The sequence below is a fragment of the Cyrtonyx montezumae genome, unplaced genomic scaffold (genome assembly GCF_038088225.1).
Source record: "Cyrtonyx montezumae isolate F1298 unplaced genomic scaffold, pur_monq_1.0 scaffold_2, whole genome shotgun sequence".
In the NCBI taxonomy this organism is placed as follows: Eukaryota; Metazoa; Chordata; class Aves; order Galliformes; family Odontophoridae; genus Cyrtonyx; species Cyrtonyx montezumae.
The window spans coordinates 38,678,916-38,703,143 of NW_027071936.1; the positions used below are offsets into that span (position 1 = coordinate 38,678,916).

Consider the following 24,228-nt stretch of genomic DNA (forward strand, 5'->3'; position numbering starts at 1 on the left):
GATCATCTGCTTGCTCACGTACAGCTTATGAACTACATTTTCACTTTTAGGAGGTTAAGGTACTGATCAACATTATCAACTTCTCTTGACAAGCAAGTAAATAAACAAGTGTGTGAAAATAAGACCTGCCCCCAAAAGATGAAGAAACAAAATATCTCACTGCTAATAATAAAAACACTAATGGTAGGTGAAGAAGCCCAAAGAGGAGTAATATGAGTTAGCTGGACACTTTCTTGACAGTTGAGTGTGACATAGGGATGGCTGTGCTTGCTCTGACACATTTGGGGAGAGCAGGGACTGTCAGAACCTCTAGGGGCATGCTCAGAAGAAAGCATTTCTGTCTTCGGGTGCTAATCTGAGCTGGAGTTGGGTGTCAGCTACCCAAGGTATCCATCAAAGTTGTAATGCAAGGCCACAATTCTAGGAAATGGAATCTGAAAGATGTTCTCCAGATAGGGAAAGATCTGGGATTCAAATAACAATTCATTACAACAACAAACCCATCACAGTAACAGGTGGGACAGGCTGCTGGTGGCAGCAGCAAGAGGTGCGGGGAGCAGTGCAGAAGTGACTGTTTCCTGACAAGACCAAGGGAAGGGAAATATTACTATACTGGTTCACTGGCACAGGAATACTTTGTCTTACCCTGAGACCTGCTGCATTTAACCACAGGATGAGGAAGGAGAGCCCTGACAAGACCTAGCCCCCTGATGAAGACTGTTTCTGTATTAATTGTATACTGTACCATTTAGTATTCTGCTACTCTGTTTGCTTTGGATCATCTCCTGGTACCATATGGCATTCAGCTGCATTCACTGCAAAGTTACATAGTGCAGCAACTTGATCACCCCTCATCTCCTTCTCTGTACCATGCTTCGGGTTCCACCTCCAACTACCCTCTTCTTTCCCAAATATTTCCTTTCCCTCTTACCTGGTGGTGTTGCTGGGGTGTTCATAGAAAGATCTGGAAGAAAATGGAAGAAAGAGTTGTTAGAGATCCTTGCAAAAATGAAAGTAAGGAGGGTCTTCACATTGTACAAACTGGCAGACACCAGAGATGAGCTCAATAACTGTAAAGGAAACTCAGACAACTCTGAATTAACTGATACACTCCCAAAAAACATTCTTCCTGTCAAAGCCAAATAAGTGCCCTGGGGCAAAGAGCTGGTATTTAACTGACAAATAACTTCTGTAAGAAAAGAAACTCAAATGCTTAATTGAGTCACATTCAAGTGTTGCTATCTCTCAGTAACAAATCTTCATTAATTACCCTGGTGTGCATGGCTAGCAGACTGCTGAACAGTGTGAACCAGGCCTTAGTAGCAAAGAACTGGACCTTGCAGTGTCTTTTGTGCAAAGCTTGTGGTTTTGCTGCTGGCAGCATCCTCTTTTCCATTCAGAAGATTTGGGGGTAGAACCACATTAGCATGCTGCTTGCCTGTATCTAGGCTGAGGTATGCATGCTTGAATGCTACAAAGGCTGTGAATATTTAATATCTGGAGGCTAAAGAAACTTCACTCCCACAGTGGCTTTATTGCCTTACATTAAATCTCCCCCACGATCAGTCAGAAGCCAAAAGAAGCCAGACAAGTAACTCATCCATCTTTGAAAACATCCATGTGAAGTGACAGCACAATACCTCTGTGCTTGCCTGAAGCCAGCAGAAGACATGGCCTGGGGATGCCTCTCACTGGGTTGTCAGAGCTGCCACGGAGGAACACCCCCCAGGTATTATGTCCCCAGCAGTTCCTCCTTACTTTGAGCTGTAGTTTCACAGCACCATAAAACCCCTCCAGGGCTGCTTCCTGGCACATCACCTGTGAGGATTATGGCTCATCCAACTCATCTTGAGAGCTCCTCAGGAGGATGTGCCCCACCACGGTGCTTCCTGTGCTTTGTAGAAACAGCTCATGCAAGAGGAGTTGCAACATGGATTAAAGATGTTATTCTACCACTGTGAATGTTTGTTCACAGTAGTACAGCTGCTGTTGTTTCTCCTTCTCTCTACACTCATTTAAAAACAGATCACTTGAGCCACTGGCATGCAAACAATCATTTTTGCTAGTAATGTGTGTGATAGAGCTTTAATGACACCTTAATCACAAACATGCAAGAAAAGTTGAAAAGCCAAGTCAGCAATGAGAGCTCTTCTTGAACATACTGAATATTGACAATACTAGTTAATCCTGAGGGCACACAGTTATTGCATACTGGCTGATGAAAAATCAGAAGAGATGTTTTTCCTAAGCTATTTACCATGTTGTCTATCCACCTGCACAGTGCCACCATGTTCAGGGAGGATCTCTGTGATGGACAAGGAAAGCCTTCTTACACAGAGGGAAATCCCATGGAAAAAAATGTGAGCACTCTACAACATTTGAATAAGCGAATACAAAACAATGTGGACATTCATGTAGACTGGCAGAGGATCTCGTCAAGTCCTTCAGGTAGGTTATGTCTTTATAAAACACCAAGTCTTGCCCTCACCATTCCGAGAGAAGCTGAACTTTCCTAAGAAAAACTCCAAAGATGTCATTTTCCCTCAACTTCACTCTTGTAAACAAAGTGAACCATCTTGGTTCAGAAATCAAACTTTTCCAATGGCAGAGTTGGGCACTGCTCTTCTAGGGTAGGAGGATAGAAAGACAGCCCTTTGCTTGCTCCTGTGTTTGCTGTACCATTCTGGCCGTCTGCTTGCCCCCTACCACATCCCTGAGGCTGTGAGCTGGGGGTGGATGTTCTACATAAAGAATCTGGGAAGATTTCCAAGACTCATCACAAGAATTGACGTGTACAACACTGGCTGTATGGTAAGAAGGACAAAGATAAAGAGGCTGGTGTATGAGCAGGTGATCTGACAATACAGGCCTGAGCAATGGCAACACTGGTGAGAAGGCTGACAGATGGAGAGAGGTACCAGCAGCTCTCCTCTCCCAGAGCTTTGCTACCTGAACAGCCTGTGCACCCTGCAGCTTGCTGCTTCTGCTTTTGGAGGGCAGCCACACAGAGCTATGCTCGTTGGCAAAACAAGTGAATAAATTTGGCTGATTACTCAGAGGGGATACCACAAGATAAACAACAGCAAAATTAAGAACCTTAAAACACCCTCCTTGTCCGGACTGAGCTGTAGTTCTGTAATTGTGTTAGCTGGCACTTCATTATGTTTTCTATCTCTCTGATGCTTCAATTCGTGCTCCTCTCTGCGTGGAGAAGTTAAAGCTATGGTGGGCAATTTTCACTTAATACCACTATCCAGCTTTACTGTACAGTTTATGTACAGAAAAGGTCAAACCCTTGTCTTAGTCTTAAGGCTCTTTCTCAGTAAGATACCTATGTGAATCAGGTAAGTAGGATTTACAATTTGAGGACTGCAATGAAGGCACTGATAAATGCAGTAGGCTGATTCTTTTGTCAGCTTATTTTAACAGATTTTCTGATCTTACCAGCCTGCTGGATGGACTTAAACTCATCCCATTTTATGGATTTTTTGTTGTTCAGGTCACAGAATAAAAAGTCAATTTGCAGTTCCTCAGAGGTATTTAGACTCTGACAGATCCATTAAATCTCCACTTCTTCACAAATTAAACAAAAGGAGAAAATGAAATATTAACAAGAAATCCTTTGCGGAGGTGGAGCAGGAGTAGGAGGCATATGATACACGACAGACAGCCAAAGTTGAAGAAGTGTATGTGTCAATGGCATGCATGCTGGTTGCTCTCTTTGCTAAAAACAGCTCCTCTTCCCTTCCTGAGCCTAGGTGAGCCCCACTCAGCCCCTCCTTTGCAGCTGCTGCCTTCAGTCCTCTGTAACACAGTGATGCTGCTCTCCGATGTTTCTCAAAGCTCCTTCACAGGCTCCCCCCACTCATTTCAGTTGCTCTCCATCTCTCTGTGACACTTCTCCCACACCCTGATCTTTTGATAATGGCAGATTGGAAATTTCCCTCTAAAATGTACTTCCTTTTTTTTTTTTTTTAACCCTGCAGTAAAAAAGAGGTTTTTCCACAAAAATAGCATCTTAAAAAAAAAAAAAAAAGAAGCGAAATGGTCTCAAAGCTAAATATATTCTTTTGGTTTGAGAATAATCATCTGAATTATTGTTGAGAAAACCAAATAGATATGTCCAGAACTGGGTGAATTCCACATTAATTTGTTTTTCCACACAGAAGATATGGATTGTGTGGCTTCAGCTTTTAAGATGTGTGAACCCCTGAGAGCTGCAGCATGAGCCCATTGCACATACCATCCCTGTTCCAGTGAACAAAAAGTACCTGGACCCCATGGAAGATGGAATTTCACAGTGCTGCAAAGAAAGAAACTCATGGCAGCAAGTCAGCATTTCTTCCAGACTCAGTATAGCCTGAAACAACTGACTTTATGCTCATGTTCCCTTAAAAGTTATTAGGGTGCACCCTATGGCTTCCCTTGGCCTTGAGCAACTGCACATAGAAACAGAAAACTGCTTATAGGGATTCAAATTATTTTTTTCCTGAGTACTTTAATGTACACAGAAAATATGGAGCAAAACTGATCTAAAGGTGTACCCACTTGGGCTACCTAACACACTAGAGTGTGTAATGGGACTTCTTTAATATTTAAACTTCAGGAAATCAACAAGGAGCTGGTCCTGTGTGGAGGAAGGAAAGGTGCAAGGATGAAATTCCAGTGAGGGAGGAAGGAATTTTGAAATGGCAGTATTATGGGAAGTCAGTGTACTGGCTATGCCAGGGACCCAGGCTGAATCCCCCAGGACAGATGGGCCCTTCCTTCCTCAGCCAGGAAATTACAGTTCTGGCTCCTTGGGCAGTCCCTGAGCTAAAGATTTATTGGCTTTACAGCACACTGAGCAGAGTAAGATGATGACTATCACAAATAGATGCAGGAAAGGATGTAGACTTTTTTGGGTATGTTTTAAGCATAAAGAGCAATTGTACAAATAATATTACAGATAATTCAGTAGCTAGAATCCACAGAAATATATGTGTTACAATTTCATTTTAACCTGATCAATTTGCCTGTGAGAGAAAATCTTTCATTAAAAACACTGTAATTTGTTGCTTTATTGCAGTGTACCAGCAGTAAGGTTCCTGCACTGTGAGCGTGTCTGCCAAAAGGCGTAAAATGTAACAGGATGGTAAGAGAATCACAGAATGGTTTTGACTGGAAGGGATCTTAAAGATTGTTTAGTTCCAACTCACTGCCATGGGCAGGGTTGCCACTCACTAGATCAGGCTGCCCAGGGCCTCATCCAACCTGGCAATCCACAGCTCTCTGACTGTGACCATCCAGTCAATTCCTTATCCACTGTATAGACCACTCTTCAAATCCGTCTCTCTCTAATACACAGGACATCTGATACAGAGATCAGATGTCCTGTGGGCCTTGATTAAAGATCTTATAGAAATCCAGGTAGATGACATTGGTCTGTCATCTGTTGTTATCTGGTGCATCATAGAAGACCACCAGATTGGTCAGGCACAATTTGTCCTTGGTGAAATTGTGCTGGCTGTTTCAAATAATCCCTTCGTATTGCATAAGCCTTAATATTTCTTCCAGGATTAAATACAACACACAATATATGTATTACTGGGAATATTTTTATTAAAACAATTAATGAGTCCACTCTAAATTAATGGCTGGAGCTTAAAAATGAAAAAAAATCCCAACTTCCCTAAAATGCTTTTAAACATTTCAGCGTGTACTCAGCATACAATATTACTGTACATGTATATCCAGTCCTATCCTCTATGAGAAGAATCACAGTAAACACCCATTCGCCATGCTAAGTTTTAGCACAACAAAACGTTATTTAGCACTCAGTTATCTCCTGCAAACACAGTACAGGGAATTGTAAAGAGTCTCTTATCCCTCTGGAAATGTTAAACATTAATAATAACTGGGAAATACAAACATCATCAATGTCCTTATTGGGCTTATGTATGTGGAGCTCAGAGTATTGAGTAAAAGCTCAAGAGACCTTGAGAAAACCTAAGTGATTCTTCAAAATCTAAGAAAATTAAGCCTGCTAGAAATGTAATAAATGATCACTCATTACCTGGCATCTACATTCGCCACAGAGTTTCTTAGTGGATAAATACAACAAAACACACTCAGAAAAACAATAGAGCAAGACAGGCATTGGAAAGGATTTATATCTTTTTGACCTTGCATGTGACTGTGTTGTAGATTGAACAATGTCATTTAATTTGGTCATATGCCTTAGCTTGCCCTACAGATTTATTAACAATTGTAAAAATTATAGCTATTTTTCTCCTTTGCTTTGCAGCCAGAGAATTTATCTGCCTCCCTCTGGCAGTCAGTGTTACACAATGACCACATACAGCACATGTAAGGTTTCTATTATCTTATTTTATATCTTTCTGTAATAACATCAAGTTTCCTATGAATCTTTTGAAGTTTGTCCATCACTCCTAACTCCATGGTAGGGTGACATCATACCCTGCGTGAATAAAGAGGTAGCCCTCACTCTGGGACAACACATGACATATAAAGAAGAGATTCAAAATCTTTTACATCTTTTGAACTATTTGTATAGGAAAATGAAGTGTATGCTTTCAAGACATACCTGAGGTTCCAGGTGCAGTAGTGTTTTCTTGTAAAGAGGTCGTAGGAGGCAAAGTCCCTGTCTTAGTAGTTGTAGCACTCAAACTCTCATTCTGCATGGATTGTGTTCCATTCACTTGAGCAGCTGGAAACAAGACAGATATTTTGGTAAGATACACCAGAAGAAGGGTTGCCTTTGATCCTGAGCCATCCTGCTGGCAAACCCCCTCATCATCGTGGAGGATAGTTCAGGTCAGAAAACATTATGCCTTCAGGTAAACCTTTGTTAAACACTGAGCTGTCCCTATGAGGTTGTTAGGATAAACATAGCTTAGGCATATTTAAAGCCATCCTTCACAGCCCACAGCCTCACGCCTGGGCCAGAAGACAACACTGACTTTGGAGACCAGGTTGACAAAGGTAGAGAGCTTCCTGCTTTTTATCTTTTACCTTCATTTTAAAAAAATAAATAAATCAAATACAAGTTTCTGCCACAACTGTCACATAATGTTAATGGGATACTTCATAAAGTTCTAAGGATTGTAATTAAGTGCAGAGTTAATTACTTCATTATGTGCTGATAAGGCCTGAGAAATAATATATCCCTGAAAATTAGCATATGAAAAATTTTAAAAAGTGCCTTTTTGTTGCCCTCCCTCACTGTCAGTAAAGGATTGAGGCCATCTGTGCCATGAGATCTGCTGTCCAGGGTGAATCCAAACACAGGCACTGTCTGGCCATAGAGGCAAGGAAAGCAACAGCTATGCAGAAGAGTTCAAGCTGTTACAGCACTGCAGGTGATTTCTGTGTCCATACCCAGACCCCAGCATGACTACAGGTAAGATGGTGACTATAAAATGGACCACGTTACCCATGTTGCCAAGAGAGGCTGCAGAACAAGATCCTGATGAAAAAGAGCAGGAGTAAGACATGTCTTGTTCCTAATCCACTGGCTTCTGTACTCAAAGCCTATGGGGATAGCAGCATTTATATCCAGCTGCTGCACACATGCACAGCAGTATGCCAAAGGAATCAGGGTCCTAGCTGCCCTGAGGGAGTGCTCATATCACCCTGCAGCACGTCTGCTGTCAGTCGCTGCTGATGAATAGAATGGCAATGTGAAAATAAAATGATAAAGACTATAAAATAGCTGTCTGGACAGGGTAACTGTGGCAAGACAGAGCACCCCAGAGGTGACATCACTCTCCCCACAGTAGCTTTGATGAGAGAAATTGCAGCACACTGGCATGTGTTTGACAAAGAAATAATCAAGGAGGGGAACATGAAGCTGTCCTGCAGGGCTGCTGCCTGAGCCTCAGCTGTTTCCTTGCTCTCTGTGCTCCTAGAACTCTTCATTTTCTTCAAACAGCTAAAATTCAGCACGCATCCTCACTTGATCTTAGCAGGATTTTCTACTTAACCTACATATAACCCACGTGTATTTCAGCATTTCCCAGCAGTACCCTAAATCTTCCTTGTGGCAGGCTGCAGCTTAATGAGGTCTGATATCACATGGTGCTTTAAACAAATGGCAGATGTGCAGCAGGGAGACCAGACATCTGTACAGCATCACTTGGCCAGTCAATGAATCTGGGACACTCCTTTACAGGGAACACTGACCCTTTGAAGCAATAATGCTAGGACTTGGCTTGGTGACATATACATCTCTCCCCTGAAATTAACAGGTTGCAAAACCATTTGCATTAAAGACTGCATTAATAAAAGCTTTGAAAAATTGCAATTCATCAAAAGAAGTGGAAGCTGCTCCCTGCCAAGCACACCCCTGCAGCCAGCTGCTGCATGGGGAGTTCCAGAAGCATGACAGGTACCTGCAGCCTGTGCCAGAGACTTGAGGACAGCTGAGCAGTACACTCAGGAGCCTAAACCCTTCTCCTGCTTAGTTATCAGCAGTTTAGTATGAACATTCTCTCTTTCACTCTTTCCTTTTCTTGCTTTTTAATATTCAGTGTTTCAGTGCACAATGATATATCGTTCTCCAGGAAAGAGGCACAGGATAAATCATAAACATCACAGCCCAAAAGCTACCAACAGTTTGCAATTTAATATCCTGAGTGGTAACCTTCAATCCATAGCTGGGGGAGGAAGAGTACTGTCTTCTGCTGCCTTGCGTTTTGCAGTCTCTGATAACACCAAGTATCCCAGGACATGAAATCCTGTATACAGATGTGTGACACCATTTAAAGTTACTGGACTGCCCAAGGGAGGTCACTCTTGTGGCTAAATGGGAACTCCTGTCTTTGTTCTATTGCACTAGTTAATAAGAAAACTATGGAGGTAAGTCTAATTACTGGCCTCCTATATAACTTTCGGGGCTAGAAAACATGAATGGAAAGGAGAGATTTTACTTAGGGCCTGCAGAGCTAAAAATAGAGAAGACTTAAGTGGAAGAAAAAAAATGGTCCTGTGCATGACTTCCCAGTGTATGGAGCACTGGGGGCTCTCTCTGAATTTGTAATGGGAGGTGACAGCAGCCGCAGAAATTGCAGTGGGGACAGGAAGCTCTGTCACACTTCTGCTGTGTGGATAAGATCATTTGCTGATGCTTCTAGCCAGGACTGAAGGAGAAGAAATGCTGGCCTGTGTTACAAACAGCAGAGATGTCTGCATTGTATTAGAAACAAGGGGTCATGAAAGAAAATTCTGAAACTTCATACAGGCACCTTCAAATCCTGCCTCAGTTCTTTAAGGCAAACTACATTAAAAAGAAAAAAACTGGCTACTAGAGGGGAAGAAAATAAAAAGAGCAGAGATAGCAGACAGCTTTCACTTTCTCTCCGTTTTAATAGCAAAAATCTTGCTATTATCTACTTCAGCTCTGCAACGGGGTAGACTTTTAGGCAGTATCTATTTTTCCTGTTTATGCGAGGGGAGTGAGAAAAAGCAAATAAGCCTTGCTTTTAAGTATAAGTTTATTCATCACCCATTTTCATTGTGGTTTTTTATTATTATTATTGCTTAAATTATTCCAACTACTTGATTGGTGCAGGTGATTTCTAGTTTTTTTGTTTTGTTTTAATAGAATCCCATCTGATGCACTGGCCCAACATACATAACTTTCTGAAGATTTATGGGAAGATCAATTCAGGGTAATTAGTATCACCTCGCAGCTTTCAGTATGGTGACTCATAATAAAGAATAATTATTTGTAACATTGAACACATTTTCTATTATATACATACACAATGTAATTTATGTAAAAAAACCTGTATGTATAAAATAAAAAACAAAGGAGGAAATTCTGACACCATTTGGATATCATACAATATTTTTTGTTGAAATACTTATAAAAACAGAAGAAAATAAAAATGAAGATCCCTCCAAGTACAAATCTCTCAATTACAAGAAGATTCAAATCCTATGTAATGGTTACAAATCACCTCCACTACAAATTAAAGTTATAACATTCAGTGTGTAAGTTTCTGCAGAAGGACTCATTGAGATATATAGACTGTAGGTAGGAAGAAGAGCTCTGCTTTCCCAAAGCTCTAAAGCCAATATACAAATTACTCCTTCTGATCTCTTTCTATTGCTCCATGCTGCTTTACAGAAATGCAGTGTATGATGAATCAAAAATGGTTCCATGAAATTGTCACTCACCACTTGTCGTGTTGTCACTTTCAGTTCTCACTGTAGGGGTTGCCTGTACTGGCTGCTGCGCTGTTGTATGTTGTGTTGTACTTTCTGTGGCATTAGCTGGAATAGTTGCATTACCTATTAAAAGGAAGGATGTTGAAAATTATTCCTCAATTACACAGTTTGCACACAAAAAAAATCTACTGCTTTGCTCGCAGTAAGACTAAATAGTGAATTTAAATTGAAGATCAACAGGAACGAGATAGCCTTCCCCATAGGGAAACCCAGCCCCATTAATAGGACATCCCCGTGAGCACAAACGTGAAATAACACAATTATCAGACTTGGCTTGGATCTTCCTTGAGCCTGATGGCTCTGGAGGTACTACCAAGGATGTGACCATCTATAAAGGCATTCCCAGGACAAGGGTCACTGCTTCTCAGTGCCCCCAACTGACCACTGGACCAGCCTCAACCATTAGCACAATAAAACTTCACTTACAGCTTGTTGTGATAGACACAGTCACAGTTGAGGCTGTAGAGGTTTCCAGCCCTGTTGTTTGCAGTGTTGTTGCTCTTAAAGTGGTTGTGTTCACAGCTTCCTCTTCTGCAAGAGAGGCATTTTTATTGATTTATCCCATATAAATATCCCATACCTCTAGCTGCCTTCTTTCACAAAGGCAGCGTGTTTCTCTTTGGAGTCTGTATCTCAGAGACCTTTCTTGCCCATGAGTGCTTCTACAGGGCTCAGAGCATGCACAGTTTGTATCACAGGTAGCAAGGTTGCCCATCATGTCTGCAGCAGCATCCATGAGCCAACCCCTATGGGAAGGCGTATACTTTTTGAGAGGTCACAGAGAGCCTCGTAGGCCCTTCTCCAAGGTGTGCATTCAAGGCTTGGACATCTGAGAGGAATAACGCTCCCTAGCATGTGATAATCTCCAGCATGAACTCAGTGCTCATGTTACAGCAGTTCCTGAAGCCCTCTCCTGCAGAGAGGTAAGAGCTGGGGGCAGAGATAAGGGCACCCTTGGGCAGCAGGGATCTGCCAGCTGCTACTATAGGAAGAGGGCTGCAGAGTTGGCCATGTCACAGAAATGGTGGGAAGCTGCCCAGCATTTTCTTTCATCACTTAATAGAAGCAGAAAGCACTATTATCAGCCACAGGGACTCATTTCTATCCCTGCCTACAACCCAAGCCGTGTCACTCTCCCTCTTTTAGCACTTTTCAGAGACTGGAAATATGACAGAATAGGAACAAATCACAACTTGCCACTTCCGCTCATACAGCTAGAGTACTTCTAAGTTCAATGACCACACCAGAACAGATAACTGTCTCCCTTTGCTCCTGTTTTGCTGGTTGTTTGCCTGGAATAACAGTGCCTCAAAGAAAGAACCTCCCTGAAAGCTTATTCCACACCTACAGAGGGCTTTAACCTCATTGGGGGCTTCTGACACTTTGCTCTTAGGCATAAATAACACTGCTACTTTCTCCTCTGAGAAAAAAAGCAATAAGGGAAGTTCAGTGAACTGTCTGAAGAGCTCATTCACCATGAGGTATCAGTTCTTTATTAAATGCTTTTAGAATAAACATAAACATCAGGGTTTTTGAAACATAAAAGAACTACAGCACGATTTGAAAATGCCTCATTCTTCTCATAGAAAAAAAAAACATTCAGACTTTCTCTGGCTGCATTTTATTCACCTCTTTTAATAACACTTTGAATGTATCCATCTTTATTATCCTGCTGCACTCAGCTCCATAACAAATTCTTTAATATATTCGGTTATCAAAAAACATGGTCCTATCTCCAATTTTTTTCCTCAGAGGCATCACATTCAATGCAGCCATTTTCAACATTTAAGTTAATAAAGGAGCAGATATTTAGCCCACACAAATACAATACAGTCAATAGTGATCTTTCATAAGACCCTCCCCCATTAAAACAGGCCAATAAAGCTGGGGCTCTTCAGCCTGGAGAAGGAAAGTCTTCAGGAGACTTTATAGTGGCCTTCCAGTACCTGAAAGTGGCCTATAGGAAAGCTGCAGAGGGACATTTTATAAGGGCATGTAGTGACAGGATGAGGGAAAAATGGCTTTAAACTGTAAAAGGGTAGATTTAACTAGATATTAGGAAGAAATTCTTTACTGTGAGGGTGGTGAGACACTAGAGCAGGTTGCCCAGCGAGGCTGTGGATGCCCCCTCCCTGGAGGTGCTCAAGGCCAGGTTGCATGGGGCTTTGAGCAGCCTGTTCTAGTGGGAAGTGACCCTGTCTATAACAGGGGGGTTGGAATGAGATGATATTAAGGGTCCCTTCAAACCCAAACTGCTCTATGACAATGAATTTGAACTCTTACCAGTTTTTGGTGTTGATGTAGAAACATTTGGATTTGTGTTTGAAATTTCATCATCTGAAACAAACACAGAAAGGAATACATTAATTTAGCTGTCTTCCAGATCTACCTATCATTGCATAGGTATATAGGGCAGACAGCAGCAAGGACCTTCATAGAAAATCAAGTTTAGAAGTCTGTAATCAGGAGCGACTACTCCACTCACAAGCTATTCAACCTATTAGTTTTGCCCTCATTACTTGAATGGGAAGCATCTAATACAGACCTTGAACTGCAGGTTGTTTGCTAATATGTCTTAATGACCTTTAAGATTGGTTTGGAAAAAAATGGAGCCATTGTAGGTTTGTTTTTTCTTTTTATCTCCTCTCCTCAAGCACTGATCTGAGCCTTCAGGGTGGAGGTAAAATAACTGCTTGCAGGAGTGAGCACCCAATTTGTACCTCTAGAATAGAAAAATCGCTGCAAGCAACTAAAGGTGGTTAGTGGCTCCCTGGATAGTAAAAGCACTTCAGGAGGGCTTTCCAGCACCACCATGATTCCTGATTGTGATGCAAAGAAGAGAAGTCACAGAACACTGTTTGGAAAGCAGTGCCTTGAGCAGAAGTTGACTTTCCACATTGCCCTTTGGAAAGGACTGCAATAAATGTGGCAATCTCAAAAACATGAGGTCAAGTTAGCAGCTGAAAATCTCCAATATTACAAACCATATGAACAAACAAAAAAGAAAACCCACAAACTATCAAATAAAGACTTTAACAGTTTCTAGATTTTCTGGCTGTGAAAAAAATAACAGCATAATTCACCTGGAGTTTTCATTTCAAGTACAAAAATTTTCAGTCTTATTTCTGGGATGTCCAAATATTTTACTAAAAAGCTAAGGGAGTGAAAAAACTACAGAGTCAAAACCAGTGTCTCTCTGCAAGCATTGCACATAACTGCGTGACCTGGACGGGTGTATCTGGGGAGGAAGAGCTCAATTCAGAGTAAGAACAGAGCAGCCAAATCCCCTGGTGCTGTCAGGTTTAGAGTGTGACATCCTGCCACATGCTGTGAGCACACTGTAACACAGACACCGCAACGCTGAGTCAGGGTGGCATATTGCTGTTCTCGTGTGACTGCATTCTTGGTAATATCTGCTGGCGTGCTCTCTGCCTTCTGTCTGTGGGGCAGAACAGTCAGCATTCCCTCTGCTCAGCATGCTGTGCTCTGTTAACATTTCGCGAGCTCCAGCCGAGGCTTGCCAGTCACAAACCTAATACAGGGGAAAAATATCTAATGCACTTGCTCACTGATTCCCTACAGGCCTACTTCTCTCCACACAAATGCAGTCAGGCCATGCTCAGACCCTTGCACAGAGCATCTAAAATATTATTCTGACTAACTAAACTGCAGAAAAAACTATGCTTTTTAGTCCTCACGTGAAATATCTGAAAACAAATTTTACCCAAGCAGACCAAAAAGCAGCCTTGTTCAGGGAGCTACCCTGAACACTGAATTTCTTCTCTTCTTTTTCATTAAGAGAAGGTGACAAAGCTCCCATCACTCCCCAAACCACAAGACCATAGCTCTAAACCAGAATGTTTCTGCAACAGAGCCAACACTTCACATGGCTCAGTAGAACATCTCCCAGTAAACATAACATCTGTAATGTCATCAGCTGAAGGCACTCACTGGCCAGTTATCTCCTTCCCTAAGTCAGCAAGGCTTTGTGGAAAGACCACTGTAATTCTTTATATGCAAAATGTAAACTCGAAACTAAAAAATAAAATAATTTGCAGCTTTGATATGAGTCACATAGATAAACTAGATTAGCAGAGTAGAAAAAATTGACATTTTATGAATTAATTGCTGCCTTAAAATGGTGGATAATTAAGTATGTTTTAAAGACAAGTTGAAGGTAACACGCAGAAATGCTTAAAGCTAGCCAAGACTTGTGGGGCATCAGCTGATTAAAAGTAGACACACATTGTGGATTATTATGCTCTTATTTGCAATGTAAAGGATAAAAACAGGGATTAAAAGTGATTGAAAGTGGAACTTTGGTCTATTAGTCTGCTGCTTGATGAAACAAGATAAATACTTGTTTTTCTGCTCACATCAGGTTGGCTGTGGTCTCAAATGAAGAACAACCAACCTGAGTTACAACTGTTCAGTTTTAAGCAAATTTAGACACAGCAATTCAAGAGAGAAACTTTTTCATGGGAGTTCCCCTAACATCCTTGACAGCAGCTCCCTCACACAGTCCCCTCTCTTCACTTGGCCAGAGGAACATGGATGCCCTGCAAGGCTCCATCTCCGTGCCTGAAGAACATGCAAGAAAAGGGCTAAGGTGCAACATGAGGTAGATTAAAGAGTGTTGTGCTTGCTGTCAGTGGGAGATCCACACAGAAAAAGAAAAGCATGTCTAAAAGTATAGAGGTAGGTAGGAAGACATCAGAAGTGGAAGGAAGATAAGAAGGCAGGAAGAAGATGGGAGGTCTGGGCAGGAAGGCCCAGAGACAGTGAGACAAAAGGCCAGCAGGAAAAGACAAAAGGCCAGAAGGAACGAGAAGAGCTCAAATAAACATTTGACCTCTGACCAAAAGACCAAACTGAGGAAAGAGAAACTTTTTTTCCCCTTCATTCAGATTCAGAGGATGTGCCTTTATTGTCCTCTCTAGCTCGGATTTAGATGGTTCATTTGTTCTAAAATTAAAACAATAGTAAATTCATTTGCGCCTGGTCTTCAGATATGATCTAAGAATGATCCAGCTGAAACTCTGAGCTAACTTCCTTTTTTCAAAAAATTCCAGCAGAGTTCCTGAGCTCAGCCAGAGCTGACCAGTGGCCACAGCTGTTCTCAAGCAGCAGCAGCATTTGATGTAGGCTTCCATCACCAAGGTATGAGCTCACCAGCTTTTCTCACTCTGTATCTCATTATCTTCAACTTCACACTGGAAACACTAAGATGAGCAGTTTTTAACTTGAGTTAACTAGGTTCCTGCTATTGCTTCAATAAATACAGGCAAAAAAAAAAGCAGACAGAACTGCATGTCATTTCATTAGCAGTGCTGTGTGCTACAAACTAGTACGGGATGCAAAGCACTACCAAATGCCTTGTGAAACATCTAATAAAAAAGTGAATAGCAAAATATCAAAACAAACACTTTTAAAGGTGAATGAATTGTTCAAAACATGTCTTGATTGTATTTCACTACTCAGTGCTGGCTGCTTTGGTATCTAAGTCTGGTTTCAAAAATAAGTGGAATTATTATTGGAAAAGTCACTATTCCTACAGAAATAGTGAAAAAGCCTGTCTTTAATACAACTTTTAAATTCTTAACTTTTTTCAAATCTGATTTTGCACTAGGCCTCTAGAGTGGTTGGTATTGAACCCCCTTTTCCGTTTAGATTAACCCTAGGGAAGCCACAGCTGAAGATATAAATCCAGCTTGGGGAGCAGGCTGAAAAGTGGGTGGAGAACAGGATGGTAGAAACCATCAGGAGTATAGGAAGAAAAGACCTGTCAGGAAGAACGATGAGAATCGCATTTATTTAGCCTAAAGATGAAAAGATTGATGGAAGGTATAATAGCAGCAGTCACGCAGGTGAGGGTCTGCAAGAAAAGCAAAGGAATAAGCTTCTCATTACAACTGCTGAAGATTAAACTAGAGGTAACAGACAAGGGAAATTTAGACTAGAAACATTCCAGGTTTTCAGTGCTATATGTGCTATTTCTCTACTTCAAGGCTGTAATGCAGAAGCTGCAGGTGGTGTTTCCCTTTTCATATATGTCTGTCTGACCCTGGGCCTTTGCAATTGTACATAAGACATGCAGAAGTCCAGGTTTCTTTCTTACTTTGTCTCTCCACACTGGAAGAAATAGCATGTGGCCTTTCCCAAGGAACACAGGGTACCCCCACAACCATCAAGCACTGCCTGTACATCTGCTCCAGTCACCCCACAGGCAGGCTGCCTGCCTCACCTCTCTGGCAGGAAGGCACAGCCAGCCTGGAACAAGAGATGGTCCCAGTATTCTCAGAGCTCCCCACAAGTCACTGCTGCCTAACAACATGTATATCCTCTTCACTCTTAGCTCTGAGCTCTGTTGTTTATTGTATTTTCCTCTTTGGTTCTTATTTACTGCTGCACCATCTCTTTATTCTCTTACACTTGGTCTGGGGGAAAAAAAAACAACGGGTATCTCTCTTACTACTCTTATTTTTGTTTTCTCTCCTCCATCTCACTTTCCTGCTTCACTGCCTTCTGCCCAAAATCTTGAGATAGATTTCTCTTCTTTTGTAGTGCCCTTTTGGATAGCATCCTAAAAAGAAGAAAATGCTCTGCCCAGATCAGATGCCCATCTGCTGCCAACCTCCCATTGTACAAACAACACTCCCATGTGCAGGCAGTCAAAACAAGTTTTCAGTGCGTTCAGACTTTGCTCAAGACCTCTGAACTCAACTTTAACTCCCGATACAAAAAAAAGTCTTCCACATGGACATTCTACAACTCAGCATAGACTTTTTAGTAAGGCTGTGTGGAACAAAGCAGTTTAAATACTTCAGGTGAAGCTTCTGGTACTTAATCTGCCCCATTCAGATCAGCTTGTGTTTTCTCTGCATTTGCCATGTAGACACTTCCCATGCCCCATTCTCCAGTCAGTGAAAAAGAGATATTAGCACACTCCTCTCTATTGAAGGACTACACGTTGCAACACATAATAGTACCACAGAAAGCTGCATCTAAGAGCAGAGCAAGGAAAGGGAGTTCATTTTAGAGAACTGTTGCTCAATCTTCTCTCAGTGTTTCTGCAAACTATTTTAATTCTATTGAGACAACTTTGTTGTTGCTGCTGTTTTTCCCTTTTGTTCTAAGTACACAAATAAGAGCTACTTAGTGCTTAGAATTTTCCTTAAAATTTCCTGGCACTGCAATGAAAACTGCAGGTTCAAGACATACATGGCTTTAAGAGCAGAGAATTTTATCTACACCATCTGACTAAATGCTAAGAACCTCCAATTGGATAATAAATATTCTGTTTTTACTGAAATCACAAGATGAAACTTCTCTAAAACCAAACTTCTAATTGTGTCAGGATGGAAAAGCATCTCCCAACCTGCTGCCTTCTGTCCTGAAATCCTTACAGCTGAGACTGGAAGGACAACATGGACCCTGAGAAACACACCATTGGTCACATTTGAGGTGAAGCCCTGTGAGATGAAGACAGGTGCTACAGGCAGTGCTAAAAGCAAAATGCAGGAAAGTTGCCTGAAGCTCTTCACCTCCCTTTCATTCACATATCTCAGCAGAGCACTGAAGACACACAACACGTGCTGATCTCTTCTGCTAAGGTTCAGCCTTGTCATCCTCCAGTGGGGCTCCTGAGCAGGCTGCTGTCACAGAGAGAAGGAAGGAAAGGGAAGGAGCTGCAGCCATTTCTCCCAGTGGGAGCAGGATGGAGGCAGGAAACAAAGCTTTGGCCCCTGTGTACATGGCCACAAAAACATGGGCCAGTTTCTTGGCTTCGTACGTAATAGAGATACAAACTTCCAGCCAAGCCCTCCTAACTGCAGGCTTCCTCAGTGCACTTTCTGCTTCTGTGTGAAGCTTGGTGAGTATCTTCAATGCTGTGTGCTGAAGAGGGATGAGAATGTCATTTGCACTCCATAAAGTAATAACTGCGCTCAGCATGCTCATCAGCACTCCAGTCTGCCTTGGACAAAGACTCCAAGCTCTGTGCTTCTCTTTATTTAAACCTGTTAAACCTATTTAAAAGGTTTTAATTAAACCCTTTAAAGCTGTTAAAGCAGTAGACTCACCCTTTGATGGCGATGTATTTGCCCATCTCTATGTAAGATAAAAGGTAGGAGTTACTGAGGGTTATATTATAGGATGAAAAACAAACTGCCACCCCCCTGCATTAGTCATGCTAAATCAGTTTTTAAATGTCTTCAATGAGTGCACTTCTATATCAGAAAGAGCTTTTTATGTGCCCTGCATTGCTGAATAGAGAAGGAAAAAGGATAAAAGGAGAGCCTTTGCCCTGCAAAGGAAAGAACAAGATGTCAGTGCTCATGGCGCTGTGCTCTCGCCATGCCATTTGCAGGCCTATTTTTGTTTCCCAGGAAAGGGTGTGCTGGGGTAGGGCAGACATGAAGGAGTGTGAGGGGAAGTGGAGCCTGGGTGGACAGGCAGTTCTACCCGTGATATACAAAGTCATAATTGTGTTCCGTGTTTCCTCAGCCCGGCGTTGGCTACCCAAGTGCATCTCCAGCGTTGTGAGTAGTTTACAGATCAGGAAAAGGCCACTGCAGCTTCTGCTGCCGTGTAGCCATTTTTAGCACATCCGGGACCAGCCCTGCACTGCTTCAGCCACAGACACCCGTGCTCTGCCCTTGGCAACATTCCAAGAGCGTCGGTAGCCAAACTCCTACAGAAACATTGTGCACAGCTTCCATCCCAATGTAGTTCCACACTCACCCAGGTCCCTCTTCACTATGTCCAGCACACAGCCTGAATGTTACTGAGTACCCCAAGGAGAATGCCCAAAACAGGGACTGGAGTACAGTTGTAGATGCCTCTTGCACTTTTATGGGCAACTAACTAGTGCAACTTCATCCCCTATGATAATTACGACTATTGCAAATCAGTTATCACTTCCTTTGCAAATCCTTCCCACTTGATCATTTTCTCCTTAAGTGATCAACCCTTATTTTCCAGTATTAGTCCTTGAAAATAGTGTTTCCTGACAATGTGTAGAAAGGCCAGGTGAAAGCGGTTGGGGACAAAGCAGATGGTGCACTACAAGAAAAGATCACGAGGCCTGTAAGGTAAATTGAGTGCTGGTTCACTTGAATCCAGCAGCATAGAGAGGCACCGGCTGCACAGTTCCACTGGCACAGGGAAATAATGGATATGCTAAAGCCATTTGAAACAGAGCCGATAAAAAATGCTGAGAACAAAATTAAAGACGTCCTGTACTGATCAGCTTTCACCCCTAATATCTGTGCCACACATTTCTCTTTCTGTCATTGGCATATCTCATGTATGAGGCTATTTGGCTATTTGGCATTTATCTTCAGTAAGTGCTCCCTCTTGTTACACGCTGGAAACCATGTTAGTGAGGTGCTCCAAGGGAAGCCTCTCCATACGGTAAATACATTTGCTGTCTTCTGAACCACAGTAAAGATACTAATGTGTTATAACAACTCCTGTAAGAAAAGACTATCAAAAGGAACCCAAAGGTGCCCAACCATACCAAGATTTCTGGGCATCCAGCCTTGCAGTGCTCAATGTCTATCATTTTCAAAACCTATGTGTTCTTCAGCAAAGCAGAGTTAAATGCTGCAGAATGTCCAAAAATCTCCATATTCAAAGAATTCAGTATTTTCTGGAAATAAATGTCAACAGTCCTTTGCATAAATGAGTAAAACCAACCAAGTTCTATGCTTGCCCCTAATACTTTCTTTGTTTTCTACCTTCATGGCTACCTGCACGAGTTGAAGGAGATGGACAACTGTGATTCTGGGGCAGTACTTTGGCTTTTGGGGACCCTGAATGGCAATGGAAGCATCAGCCATGAATCATGCCCAAACCCACCCCTCAATCCCAGGCATGGGGCAGCCAAGAATCTGTGGTGAAAATGCTTGAATTTTGATTTCTTGCCAGATCAATTTTTTACTTTTTCCCCCATTTCATCTAACAACGTGTGGTGGCATTTTTGCTTCCACGTCTTTGAATGAGTTCACAAACACTGATATTTAACCTCATCTATATCAGTCTGATATATAATCCATGCCAAGATGAAGAAGAATAGATCATCTATCAAAGAGAGCTGTCCTCACACTAAAATAATGTCCTCATACACATTTAGAAGGTTATCAACATTGTATTTCCAATAAAAGCCTAAGCCCAACACTGAGCATGTGAAGTAGTAGAAAAAACAATCAAAAATTACTTCTGTAAATTCATTTTTCCTGTAATAAAAACATCCCTCAGAAAGTAAACAGTCTGTTTTACAGAGAAAAGTAATGTAAATCCTTGGCCAAGGACAGTAAGTATGTGGGATTTGTTTTCCTCAGACAACGTAAAATCCAAATCTTTTGCCATTCTTATTAGTTGTTACCTCAGTTACCAAATCTGTCAAGACCCAGTATGACACCCATCTCCTGCTGAAGATTAGGAAAGAAGAAATCTTCAGGAAGCACAAACATCTCATTAATATAATCAGGGATTTAATTAATTTAATCCTAAAGTTTTGATTACATTGACTCAAACCAATCACTACCCAGGGAACTCAAGGCATTAAGACAAACTGATTGTGCTTCTGGAAACGATTATGTATCTTGTAGAAATCTTCAGACAGCAAGGTGGGGGTAGTGCTCCCATACTGGCAAAATGTGTAATTTCATGAGAGAGATAAGACAAGGCAGAAAGGTTGCAGCAGATAAATGTGATGCACAACCATGTTCCACCAGCTCTGCAGTTTAAATGATTTGAGACGTGTCACTATCTGCAATGTGTAGCTAACACCCAGGTGCAGGTTTATTGCCATTGGAAAAAGATTAAAAGCTGTTGTGAAAATACTCTGTTGATAAATAGGCTGGGATTTTTACCTGTAGCAAAGTCAGGCAAACGTCCACTGCTCACTTAAAAAGAGTTAGACAATTCTTGCCCTGTTGTTAGCACAGAACTGTCAAAGTATGACTCCTCCAGCAGGTTGGCCTGCCTGACACAGCATGCCAGTGACAGGGCATCCAAGAGCTCACCTTGGCAAGACAAATATCAAGCATCACTACACTGCTGAACACATCAGTGGTTTGCATGACAGGTCATGGCAATGATGTAGGGTGCTGACTGCTCTTGTGAAATCTGGGATACCTGTTTTTAGAGTTCTAGCTGAACCTAAAAGGTAAATGATTATCTACTAGCAGAGCCAGGTCCATAACGCCTGACTTTTTTTTTTTAATTTTTTTTAGAAATAACAGCTCCTACCCATACACAAATCCAATACACTCTCTCTCGATCTACAGAATTGACAAATAAAAATGGAAGAAAATGGAGACAAAAAAGCCCCTCATGAGAAACAGAAGCAATGATACTTCTTCCACAGGACTCTGGTGCGGGGATTGACTTCCCTTTGGACTGGGATGTTAGTCTGACTACTAACTACTGACTACCAGTTCAAAGTATTCCCTTCCTCAGGCTGAAAGTTTTGTAAAGATTATTTTTCATTGGTATTTTTGCAGCTTTTTCCACACAGGACCCAAACACTTATAGAAAAAATATGGAGACAAATCAAGGTCCTTCCCTATTTAGAGAAACAAGACAATACAAGCTTCAGTGAATCTTTTTTCCTTGTTTGAAAAGACTGGTAAATGTTTATAATTCAGATGAAAGAAACAGCTAAAAAAAAGAAGAAAACATACTAGTACATTTTCAGATGAGATAACCACTGTTGAGTCTGATATATGGCGTTATGTATCCAGGTTTGGAACTGAAGGCTATGGACAATGCGCCCTTCACTATCAGTTGCTATTTATTTTGGCTGCAAATCACTCTTCTTACCAAGCAGGTATTAAGCCATCTGCTCATCTCCTCAGTGAATGCAGCAAACTTGCATTCAGGTTTGGAGCTAGAACACATGGTTATCTTTGCAGACTGCTAGAAATGGTGGAAATACCTAAAAGGCTTTTTTCCACAACAGGCAATTTCTCAAGACATTCAAGTTCAGGTTCCAGTATGAAAAAGAGGCTATCCAAATCCTATTCACATTTCTCACATTTTCAGATAAGCACAATCTGACTGTGAGAGCCTGCACACTTTCAGACTCTCCCAGAGCACAGCCATGAACAACAACTGGAGAGAGGGGACCCCTGCTCAAAAACTTCAAGTGATCAAAATGATTGAGTTAGTGAAATTAATGTGCTAGCTACAGGAACCCTGCTCTGGTAGGATTTCCCTTGGGCTGTCACCACACTGTGATGGAGTCAGGGCAATACCCCAGGCACTACAGCATCTCCAAACAGGAAAGGAGTTGGGAAGTGCCTAGCTCATTGTTGTTCCATAGTGTAAGGAGCAGCTCCAAACTCTCAACACCAAGTTTTGCTCCCAAAGTGAAAAGTGCCTGTTTTATTTTATAGTGCTATCAATTTTGCAGACAGTGAGGTACTGCTCACTGTCAATAGGGGTCACTAATCAGACATTAATAGGCTTTTCCATGATTCATCTGCAATGCCAGGCAGCAGGATGCAGCATGCTGAACACCTCCAGGCTGATGCAAAGGGGAGCACTAGCCCTCTATTTTCTGCTGTTATCTGTAAAGGAGAGAGACCTGTGTGCCCAGGCTGGAAGAAAGCTGTGTTGTACAATGGGCACACCACAAAGGCAGATTAGCATTTGTATCTGGTCACTGACCTTTGGCAATTAAGACCCATTCTATTACTCTGGTGTTTAAAGATGGAAATGTCCTGAACTGATCCTGAAAATATTACTATTTAAGATGCATTTTGGAGCAAGGAAGAATGAAGGGCAGTATGTTGGAATAGAGCATCTCGTGATGAGCAGGAAAAAGCTCCTGCCTACAGCGAACCATTTTCCTCTTAAAGAACGGGGAAAAGCCTGGGGAGAAGAAGGAGGCTGTCAGAAGGCCCTCAGCCTCCCCATCTACACACAGACCAGCTCCAGTAACATCTAGGCTGAGGGTAGATACCACCAAAACAGAGGGACTCTGAAGATGCAAGATCCCAATATGCTTTAGAAAATTACCAAGAAAGCTCCTCCAGCACTCAGGCTGAAAGCAAAGCACAAGATGCACAATCCCTGCAGTAGCCTGAGCATAGCCTTTACTAAGTGCTATGGAAATACTCACGTCCACCTCTGCACGGCTTGCAAATGATGCCAACACAGCTTGTGTATTTTGTGTGAAAAGGATGCAAATGCATTGTTTGTCTCAGCAAACTTAAACTGTTAAGCAAGTTTAAACTGCTCCCAAACCTGGGAGAAGGAGTATTAAAATGCTTGAGTATGGACTGACCTTCTCATTTTTAATTTCTTTTTTCTTACTGAGCATAATTTTAAAATTCTAAAGGTGTTTCTAAGCAACTGGAGCAATGCCTTGCTGCTGCTCAAAACAGAGAGACCACACACTCAGGAGGCTGGTGTCAGCCTCCTTGTGAGCCATCCTCTTTCCAGATAATCCGGTCCTGGCCTGACTGCATAAGCTAGACAATAAAACTGTTTCTGCTTTACCAGGTAATGAACTGGAAAAGTTCAGGCTGACAGCTTTCATTATTCATCGTTAGTGATGGCACGAAAGAAAGGAGGATGTTTGATCAGATTGTAGTCTTCTACTTGGACAATGTAGAAAGAGACATATAGTCCAAACATGTATTTTTGATTTCTTCATGTGAGTTAACCAACAGAATTATTACAATTATCTTGCAATAAAACATTTAAATAAACACCTCTGGAGAGCCAAAACTGAGTAGACTACAGAGGTACCGAGCAAATGTGCTCTATGGGAAATTTGCTTATTCACTGTCGTCATTTCTGCCCCACTCATATAGCTCAGAGGAGTGAAAACCCTTTTCAAAGAAAGGGTTGTGTAAAACTGACAGAGTTCCTCCCACCCATGTGTGCTGCCTTCCGATAAGCTTTATTGAGTTCTGTGTTACATATGTTCTTTTTGATCCAACTCGGCTTTGCTTTTCAGAAGTTGTGAATTTAAAGGTT

The 24,228-nt window shown here is 41.8% G+C and overlaps 1 protein-coding gene across 1 annotated transcript in view; it reads right to left on the reverse strand.

Moving 5' to 3' along the window:
* Positions 1-14,053, reverse strand: part of EMCN (endomucin) — a 29,456-nt gene extending 15,403 nt beyond the window's left edge. Inside the window, exons 1-6 of the mRNA XM_065736191.1 lie at positions 13,996-14,053; positions 12,517-12,570; positions 10,660-10,764; positions 10,183-10,296; positions 6,587-6,709; positions 932-964 (exon numbers count right to left, since the gene is read on the reverse strand). Of these exons, the coding sequence (XP_065592263.1) occupies positions 932-964; positions 6,587-6,709; positions 10,183-10,296; positions 10,660-10,764; positions 12,517-12,570; positions 13,996-14,053 (487 nt within the window). The remainder of the gene's footprint in view (positions 1-931; positions 965-6,586; positions 6,710-10,182; positions 10,297-10,659; positions 10,765-12,516; positions 12,571-13,995) is intronic.
* Between the last annotated feature and the right edge of the window lie 10,175 nt (positions 14,054-24,228).